Source organism: Sinocyclocheilus anshuiensis, unplaced genomic scaffold (assembly GCF_001515605.1).
Source record: "Sinocyclocheilus anshuiensis isolate Anshui unplaced genomic scaffold, SAMN03320099.WGS_v1.1 scaffold1222, whole genome shotgun sequence".
Lineage (NCBI taxonomy): Eukaryota > Metazoa > Chordata > Actinopteri > Cypriniformes > Cyprinidae > Sinocyclocheilus > Sinocyclocheilus anshuiensis.
This window is the reverse complement of record NW_015555818.1, coordinates 412,434-423,017: the sequence shown is the minus strand read 5'-3', so window position 1 is coordinate 423,017 and position 10,584 is coordinate 412,434. Positions and strand designations below refer to the sequence as shown.

The window sequence follows — 10,584 nt, the reverse complement described above, 5'->3', positions numbered from 1 at the left end:
ACTTTTTGAGTCTCTTCTGCTTAATAAGGCTGCATTTGTTTAATCAAAAATAAAAGTAAAAACCATAATATTGTGAAATATGATTAAAATTTGAAACAAATGGTTTCTATTTCAATACATTTCAAAATGTAATTTATTCCTGTGCTGGCAAAACTGAATTTTTAGCAGCCATTACACAGTATTCAGAGTCACATGATCCTTCAAGAACCGTTCTGATGTTGATTTGCTGCTCAAGAAACTTTTCTTATTATCAACGTTTAAAACACTTGTTGCTTCTTCTTAATATTGTAGGATTCATGTTTCTTAAAAAGGGACTCTTAAATGTACAGACAATATGAACGCAGGTAGCTCATAATATACAACACAGCTTACTAAACTCGATATAAAAGCAGCAAGGAAAGTGCAATCTACCCTCAGGCAGTGGGATGGGAGCATCTTTGAGATTGCAAAGCGAGGTACAATAGGCAACTCCCATCTCTTGCCAGACTGTCTGTGTTTGCTTATAAACTAGTGGACTGGATGGAGGCTGCTGTGCTATTTACTTTGGCCACCTCCTCAAAATCTCTGCTGTCACTTTTGCTCAGCACCACTATCCTCAAGTAATGGCTCCCAAATCCCATTCCAAACATGCACATGTGGACTTGAAGATAGAGAGGGGGTTTGTGACAGACAATAACCTCCTGAATATTCACATTTCGATTTTTAAAAATATGTGGATAAACAGGTAATGCTTGCACACATACATTGGGCCAACTACCTCAAATGTCAGTCATTGTTGGAAATTATATATAGTAATTTTCTGTCTAATCTATCCCATAACACCACACTATCATTCAAAAGTTTGAGGAATATTGCATTGATATTTTTAAATGCTTTTGAAAATTAGTCTCTTATGCTCACCGATAATGCATTTATTTGATCAAAAATACCAGTACTAAAAATACTATTACAATTTTAATATATTTTAAATATAAATATATATATATATATATATATATTCCTGTGATAATAAAGTCAGTGTCACATGATCCTTCAAGAATCAAGAAATGAAGAAACTCAAACTTTTTTTGTATTATTTCAAAAGTTCAAAATACTGTAATAACATTTATTTGAAATTAAAAAATTTTGTAACATTATAAATGTCACTTTTGATAAATTTAGTAAAAAAAATAAAATAAATAAAAACACACTTTAAAAATCTAAACTCTAAAATAAAAAATGAAAATAAAAATAGGGCTGCACGATAAGTCACGATAAAACGCAATGATATCGCAGTCGATATTAGGCAAAAGCTGCAACTGTCATGCGCATCTTGTCAGTGAAGCACGGTTCTGTGATCAGTAGTAAATCTCCATCCGAAGGCCAGAGGGCACTCTGGCGCGGAAACTCCAAATACACCCCGCAGAAGAAATCCAGGAAATCCCTGGAACAGTAGCTGAATAAACAGAACATTTAACTGCTTTCATTGATTCAACGTGACTAATAAACACAGGACTAAGACAATATATGATTTTTTATTATTATAAATTTCATTATAATAAAGAATATAATAATGCAATGCTAATCAACATAGCCTTTATCACTGCTTGGAATACTATGAAATATGTTGATTTATTTCAAACACTCAATTGACGTTATGAAGTGAGTTTGGAGTAAAAACATGTTATTAACGTGTTATTAAATTGCAGCGCAATTTCATAATATCGATGATATCGCCTGCGTTTTTTTTTTTTTGCGTATCTTGTCAGTGAACTACGTCTCTGTGTAGTAAATGCTGCTTCATCTGAAAGCACATGATGGAGATTTACTACTGATTACAGAACCGGATTTACTGACAAGATGCACATGACAATCGCATGCGATTTATCGTGCAGCCCTAAATAAAAAAAAAATAAAATAAAAAATAAGCAACTTCTTTGGGCACACAAATCGCACTCCTCACAGGAAACACAAATGTTTCTAATCTGATTCTAGAGTCTTCTGATTCTAGAGTTAGCATGAGAACATGCTAATTAGCATGTTGCTAAGCTAACAATCGGCCTGTCAAGACACAAAGCAGAACACAATACTATATCATGCAGAAAAATACATAGCACACAATATCGGGTAAAACAGTGTTTTTAAATTAGATTTAACTTATTTATTATTAGTTTTTATTTATTATCATTTCAGCTGCCATCTTGGATTTTTTCCCCCACAGAGCTTATCAAAAGACATTCTGGGATTCATTAAAATGCCCTAGAATTTTTAGGCAGCACAATTAGTTTAGGTACCTTTTGGACCAGTTTTCATGTCGCGCTCTATGATGTCTTAAAACGCTGTCACTGTAGGCAGCTCACTAGGTTTTGCGACAGATCTAACATGTCTATTCCTGCACCTTTACGTCCTACTGATATAAGTAACTGAGTGAGTCTTGAATTATATGTGTCCTGTGTGACCTAAAAAAAACGAGAGACTGGGAATTGTCTCTTGTATTTATCTTCATTTGTTTCTGTGTGATCTAAATCTAATTGCCTTTGCGGGTCTCAGCGGATTCTCCCCTGGTTAAAGACATTACACGCACATTAATTAATCATGAGCTGCACTGTCACAAGGAAATAAATTATGCTAAATAATATCCTATAACTTCTCTAACGAATTAAAGCCGTGTTGATGACTTAGGGAGCAGATTCTGTGAGGCAGATCCACGAACTCCATTTGTTTGCCTCTTCAAGTTCTCTCTATTCCGAAAGAGACCGTAAAGACATCAAGGAGACCGAAGTGACTTTCTTCTCCAGCTGACAACGACTGACAAAATCCCTTGTGGGATGTGAATCTGTGCGAATTCTCCGGTTAAAAAACGAAGAGGGCGTTGAACGGCAATGAAGACTCACGGAGAGGCCCTCGAGAGGGTTGTGGAGGCTCTCGGTTTTTCCCACAAAGCTGTAGCTGTGACAGGCTGCCAGCCCCTCAGACGACGAGCTTCAGAAGCACACATCAGGACTGCCAATCCAGCGGACCAACAGCACCGAAGCTGCACCACATCAACTGGGCTTCACTTTATGGGTGGCATTTTGAGGCTTGTTCTGTGAACACGAGCACTGAAACGAATCTGATCACTATAAACAGTCTTAAAGGGATAGTTTACCCAAAAATGAAAAGTCTTTACATTCGAAAAATCACAAAAAAATTATATTTTGAAGAATTTGTATTTGTCCGTTCGATGGAAGTCAAGAGGGTTCAATGTTGTTTGGATCAGCATTGTCACTGTCAACTAAAATGTTTTTAAATCATTTTCATTAATTGAAATAAATCTGAAATAAATATTACATGAAAAACTTTAACTTTAAAAAAAATAAAATAAAATTAGAAATGTTACCTAACTGAAAAAATAAGTTATAAGTACATATAAGTAAATAAATAAAAAAGCTAAATAGAAATATTTAAAATAACAAAACTAATCAAAACAACAAAAGCAAACATATCAAAATCATTAAAAAAAATGTAAATAAAAACCAAAAATATCAAAATGAACAATAAAAACCAAAAATATCAAAATGAAAGAATTCAAAATAGTAATAAATACTATAACATAAATAATACAACAATTTTATTAAATATACTAAATTCTAACAAATTTGGAATGACACAAGAATGAATAAATAATGACAGATTTTACATTTTTCGTTGAACTGAGTGGGGCATGAAAGCTAAGTATAAATATTTAAAATAACAAAGAAACAATAAAAATGACAAAAGCAAATATAGAAAACAAAAACAAAGAAAACAAAATTCACTAAAACCTGAATTAAAATTCAAATAAAAACCAAACTAAACCAAAATAATTGAAAATATTAGTAAATACTATAATATAAATAATACTAAAATTATATTAAATATACTAAATTCTAACCTTTGGAATGACACGAGAGTGCGTTAATGATGACAGAAGTTTAAGTTTTTGGTGAACTATCCCTTTAAATAAAGCAACAAATGAATGTTCACAAAACAGTAGAAAGATGAGGGAAATTTCAGTGTTCGCTTGGCAACATCTCTATTGGAATTTATTGTAATGGGAGTCTCCCGTGAGAGTTAATATTTGCTATATTTTAAATCATTCACTTTCAGTAGAGGTTCTATCTATTTTCTATTCTATTCTATTCTCACAACAGGCACTGGCCTTGCAATATGGTCATTGGATTTAATAGACAATATCCCACAAATTATTCCACCGGAATTCTTTTGATAAATCCTCACTCACATCTCTCTCACGGCCTATTTTTGTTTTAAAATGAAGCCTTTTTTCCCCCTTTTCCTTACCTTCCTTTTTCTAATCCCTATTAACATCCTTTACCGTGGGAATTTTTCTAAACTAGGACTCAAGGTGCAGATACCGTGCACATAATGCAAAGTTATGCTCTCAGCAAAAAGTCCAAAAATGAAATAAAAAAGAAACGGAGGCATACAACAAGGAATCCAACCTAATATAACCCTCTTTGCAATGCTGATCTTGTAAGCCATGGCTTCGCTAATATAAAAACCGTGATGTGTGACACATCAGAACCTGATGGCGTAAGAGGCTATAAGAGAGAAATGATAGCTGGAGCCGGTGATCCGTCTGACATCTTTGACACCGTTTCTTGCAAAGCACCAACAGATCTAAAGTGAAATGTTCATTCTGTCATCTGATATGCTTGATAAGATTGCACATTAATGACGTATCAACCAGAAGACCAGATTGACTGCCAGACATTTCTAGGTGATTTAAAGATTAAAGGATCAATCTCCATTACAGATCTGAGCCCGAGGAAAGGAGTACAGACATTTGCCTCTGCGTTTTTTTCATCAGCGATACACTACATCACTTCTGTCCACCTTATAAAACATCAGCACACTTGCCCTGCAATGCTTCACAAATCTTATGACCAATGATGTAATCAAATACACAAAGCCATGGAAGAGTACACATATGCTTTGCATACTGACTAGGGCAGTGATAATCTTTGGCCTGCTGTCACATGACCAGTGGCCTGAAAGCCCTGGACGGACACTGAACTGAAATCAGAATGAAAGTAGGAGTCTCATCTGCTGATGTGGAATCGGGATAAAAAAGTAATACATATGAAGTGCTCCATGGATCTGGTAATCAAGTTTCATGACTGGTTTGCCACTTAATTGGGTACAGTATTTGACATTTTAATTACATATTTGCTCGCTATTTCTACACACATGAGCAGACGATGGACTATTTAATAAATTATTCGCTGAAATGAAAGAAGCAAAGATGGGAAGATAGAGGGGAGAGAGAAATATCTTACATGCAAGAACTAGATGTTTACAATTTTGGGGGAAAAAGTGAGTGGTGTCTTCCTGTGTAAAACTCACCACTAAGATAGTTGTGGATGGGCGCCAACACATCACTATGTATTTGCTATGCCATTGTGAATAGTTGTTACTACATTGCTATGCAGTCACTAGGGTGTTCTGAGTGGTTGTCATTGCATTGCAACATCTGGTTGCTAAGGTTTTCTGAGTGGCTGTTAATCCATTGCTATGTTGCTGCTAGAGTGTTCTTATTGGTTGTCATTGCGTTGCTATGCGGGTGCTGGGGTGTTCTGATTGGTTGTCATTGTGTTGCTATGCAGTTGCTGGGGTGTTCTGTATGGTTGTCATTGCTTTGCTATGTTTACGGTTGCTGGGGTGTTCTGAATAGTTGTTATTGTGTTTCTATCCAGTTGCTGGGGTGTTCTGAGTAGTTGTTATTGTGTTTCTATGTGGTTGCTGGGGTGTTGTGAATGGTTGTTATTGTGTTGCTGCAGGGTTGCAAAGATGTTCTGAATGTTTTTTATTGCGTTCCTGTGCAGTCACTAGGGTGTTCTGAGAGGTTGTTATTGTGTTTCTATGTTTACGGTTGATGGGGTATTCTGAGTGGTTGTCATTGTGTTGCTATGTGGTTGCTGGGGTGTTCTGAATGGTTGTTATTGTGTTTCTATGTTTACGGTTGCTGGGGTGTTTAGAATTGTTGTTACTGTGTTTCTATGTGGTTGCTGGGGTGTTCTGAATGGGTGTCATTGATTTGTCACATATGCGGTTGCTAAGGTGTTCTGAGTGGTTGCCACTGCGCTGCTGATGTTCTGAATGGTTTTTATTGCGTATCTATGAAATGGCTGGGGTGTTTTTAGAGGTTTTCATTGTGTTGCTACATATGTGGTTGCTAACGTCTTCTCAATCATAGATATATACTGTATATGTAGATGCCTCATTAGCGACTGTTTCTATGGGCCGTGATACATAAGCCATCCGCCAGTTTAGGAACGGTCTGCGAACCCTCTAGCGCAAGTTGACTGTGTGCATCTATAACAGCAAGTTATACGCATGTACATCTTTGAATATTCATTGATTATTATGGTGAATGACGTCAAGTTGACCGTTCCAAAATGGCGGACACGTCAACGTATCTGGAGTGGTCGAATAGGGCAGCTATACATATCTATGTTCTAAATGGTTGTCATTTTGTTATATGCAGTTGCTGGGGTGTTCTGAGCAGTTGTCACATTGCTATGAGTTTGCTAAAGGCTGGAATACACTATGCAACTTTTGCTCCGCTTTACAGTTTGGATAAGTTGATGCTATTGCTGAAATTCGGGGGCAGTCTGCAGATTGGAACACACAATAAATGCTTTTCCTGACCTTACTACTAATGCAAGTTGATGATCTGCAACATATTTATTAAAAAGCCACTCTTTAAAAGCTTAGACATAAACAGAAAACACTTATAGCCAAGCTGAGGGATTACACATTGCAAAAGAAGTACGAAATCAGATGTTACCTTTGAAAGGTCACCCACTTCCAAATAGAAACAGATGATGAAGACGTTCCAGGCAACCCACAGCACCAACCAGACTGCATACTGTGAAAGAGACAGGAAGAGGGTGTTTGAAAGACCTATTTTAACCTTTAAAATTAACCTTTTGACCCCCCTACAACCAACTAACCAAATACATATTTGCATATGTGTGGTTAATTGGCCCATAAAAGCGTAAGTGGGAGATTTTCTCTGTAATTAATTCTCCGATGGGTGTTCCTTAAAACATTCAGTCTCCACAAATCTGGACTCTGCCAAAGAAGCGGTGCAGGCAGACGATGCATTTCGCAGTGGAAACAGGAACCCTGTGTGGGAGTTTGTGAGGGTGGCTCGCTCCCTGGTTCATTAGCTAACACTTATTGAAATAGCGGTATGTGATTATAAAACAATGAAACAGATTCCCCAGCAAAATCGCAGCCGGCACAGGGGGTTGTCTTTAAACATAAAGCAAATTTTGGTTAAATAAACACAGGTCTCATCCTGTTTCGGATCATTAGGGAATGTAGTAATCTACATTACGTTAAATGAATTTGTTCAAAAGACGAGGGTATTCGCTCATGAGCATTCGCAGCTCGTAGTTTGTTTTTACTGATTAAAATGTGAGAGGTACGCCACGTGAGAACTCCGAGGTCTGTTAGGCAGGCAGTGATCTTTAGATAAAATAACACTTATTTAATCCAATTCAAAGTGAGACAGGTGAGTGTAAATGAAATACTGAGTGAGGGGAAATGCAAAATCAATTTGAATTACCTGATGGGACTTGAGTGGAAAAAACAGCAGTTGGCGACATGAATTTTGAGTAGCTTCCCAAAAGTGGCTCTAATAGATAGATCAATATGGACTTAGCTTTGATAAAATGAACATGTGCAAAGACACTACAACCTTCCTTTACAAATTTACCAGCTCAATTTTAGGGTTGTGCACCAATCAGATTTGAACTTTTTAAATATTTTTATTAAATTCCTTCATTTGAACTGTGGTACAGTAAATACCACAGAAAAAGAAATTAAAGAAAATGGAATTAAAACAATCTTAAATTCAAATAAATTGATAAAAAATAACTTTAGCTACAAAATCAAAGTTTGTCAAACTTTGAATATTGGCTTAATAAAACCTTTTGAAAAATGTTTTTAAATCTTTCAAGTGCGAAGGTGTTTAGCAAGACAGACAGATATTCAATAGACTGACAATTTAGTAAACTTCTTTTCCTGTCATTCGAATTCAACCTTCCTGTGGTGCATGACCAATTTGACTGAAACCGCAACTCATGAAGTTTCTTCTCTCTACCAGTTTTGGGAAAGCTGCAAATCGTAAGCAAAGCAAAGCAAAATGTAGCTAGCAAAGCTACCGATCCAACTTCCACCAATTAATTGGCTAAGGTAAACTGAAAGTTATCATTTAGAGAAGATGACTAGCTAGCTACAAGCTACATGGTGAAAGTAGCTTCTTACATTTAAGCTACTTCATAGTTTTAATAAATATGGAATATTACAAATACTCATATGTAATTTGATCTAATACACATTTGTTCATTTGCTAATTGGTAATCAGCTCTATACAACCAACAAATGGACACCCAACTTGATTTCTAATATATTGTCAGGGAAAATGTAATGAAGAGTCTGTCAATGCTACCCAGCAACTCCAGTCAATAAAACAGCTTTACTAATGAAACATTAAATTACCTATAAACTAATGACACTACCACCTCGATACTGAGAAAGGTAGTTAATAAGCTTAGCTATAGTTGTAGCAATGCTACTGCTCAATCTTAAGTGCAAACAAGCTGGTTGGCTCGGTGTAGCTGGTCTTCCAGCCTGGTCATAGCTGGTTTGCAGGCTGGTTTTAGAGAGGTTTTAACATCTTCTTTAGCTGGGAGACCAGCTAACCAACCAGCTAAAACCAGCTGAACACCCACTTGACCAGCTAAAACCAGCATGGACATTAAATGATTGCTGTGGTAATTGATATGACCTCCAACAAAGTTGAGCATCATTGCAGCCATTTATTAAGGCTGACCTTTTATGAGAGGGTTGACCCTCTTCGGCTGTTTCACTCGCAACATAGCTGTTATTTATTCACGGATTTGCAGTTCTATACGCAAAAATCGGTGAGCGCCTCAGGCTAGGGCCAAAGATCAACACATCACTCTTGTCTTCCAACTACAGCATGGTTGAAGTATCTCCTGCCTTCCACACACTGCTGTATAAGAATGAGCCTCCTCCGCATATTAGAGCAAAAGGGGGTCTAGACGGAGTGATTGACTTCAATAAAGTCTCATAATCCTGCTTGATATCTCCAGCACGCATTCCGAGTTGATCCAGCAGGAGGAGGTTATGAACGTTTCTTCAGCGAGGGCTGTTTCGGCCTAACCTTTCCCCCAAGAACTCACGCTCGCAAACGGAGCGCACCAGACCGTTGAGACTCGGAATTTTGCCATCTTGAAATCTGACATGTTGTCAGGACATTAGATACAGAAGATGTCGGCATGTAGTGGAACCTCATTTGGCCCTTTGCCAGCCACTGGAACGTGCCAAGTTGAATTAGAATAAAAATGTATCTGGCCTGACAGCATCCCCAAAACGGATAAAAGCAAGAGTAATGTTCGAATGTAAGCAATTTATCTCTGTAGGAGGCTCTCTCCATTTCTCTCTGGCCCGGCCACTGCTCCTAGACTGAAAAATCGAGCATTGTTTATTCCAAAGGGAGACACATAACACTAAAAAGGCAATCTGCTTCATCTCAGCTGGGTGACATGGCCCGAGTCACATTTGAGGCAATGACCCGGTCTTGATATCTCTCTGTTATGCTGACCAGGGTGTTTAATGTCCGTTGTACTCGACTGTAGAGAAACGCTGTCACAACAAGCAGTCTAATCTCATCCATGCTAAATGTGGTAAATGGCAACTGTCCCTTAATATCATATATGTGACCCTGGACCACAAAACCAGTCATAAGTAGCACAGGTATATTTGTAGAAATAGCCAAAAATACATTGTATGGGTCAAAATTGTCGATTCCCCTTCAGGAACTCGAGCTGCGCCGAGATCGCTTTGGGAACGCCCCTGCGTGACCGCGTTCTGAAGCACGTGTGAAATCAGTCCAATGGAGCAGCGAGACGTCATGAGCGGGGTGACATGAGCGCCAGGAAGTATAAAAGCGCATCCGGCACAGCACAAGTTAGCTTCTGCTCTTCAGTAGCACTCTGTGTATGTGTCAGTCTATTTACTGTTGTCTGTCAGTCCACAAGCATTCAAAAGAATATATCAAAGTCTAAACTAATATCTATGGCGAGCAAACGGCATTACAGACGTTGTGTGCCTCCCTGCCCACACTATCTGGCAGCGGGGGATACACACGATCTGTGTGTTGTTTGTTTAGGAGCGGAGCATGCACGGTCAGCTTTCGAGGAGCTGATTGTCATCACTGCGAGTTACTCTCGCTGCGTATGCTCCGCTCTCGCCTGGCTGTGTTTGATGAGAGCGGCCAGGCTCGCGATCCCGCTGGCAGCGGTCCCGCTGTTGCCGAGGCACGGCATAGACTGTTGTCGTGGGGATCGCGGGTGGATTTAGCGGAGGGATCCAAGACGGGCTCGTCCTTTTCTCGGTCCTCACCCGCTAGATCCGCGGCTCTCTCTCAGTGTTCGGAAGCCCGTGCTGCGGTTTCTTCCCCCCCCTAGAGAGAGAGAGCGAGCCAGATGCTTCATCTATCTTCCTCCGAGGAGGTGGATGTGATGAGTG

General features: G+C 38.4%; 1 protein-coding gene across 1 annotated transcript in view; it reads right to left on the bottom strand.

Annotated features, from left to right (window-relative positions):
* Positions 1-500: 500 nt before the first annotated feature.
* Positions 501-10,584, bottom strand: part of LOC107675214 (sodium/potassium-transporting ATPase subunit beta-1-interacting protein 2-like) — a 66,480-nt gene continuing 56,396 nt past the window's right edge. Inside the window, exons 3-4 of the mRNA XM_016469482.1 lie at positions 6,809-6,889; positions 501-680 (exon numbers count right to left, since the gene is read on the bottom strand). Coding sequence (XP_016324968.1) covers positions 501-680; positions 6,809-6,889 — 261 coding nt within the window. The remainder of the gene's footprint in view (positions 681-6,808; positions 6,890-10,584) is intronic.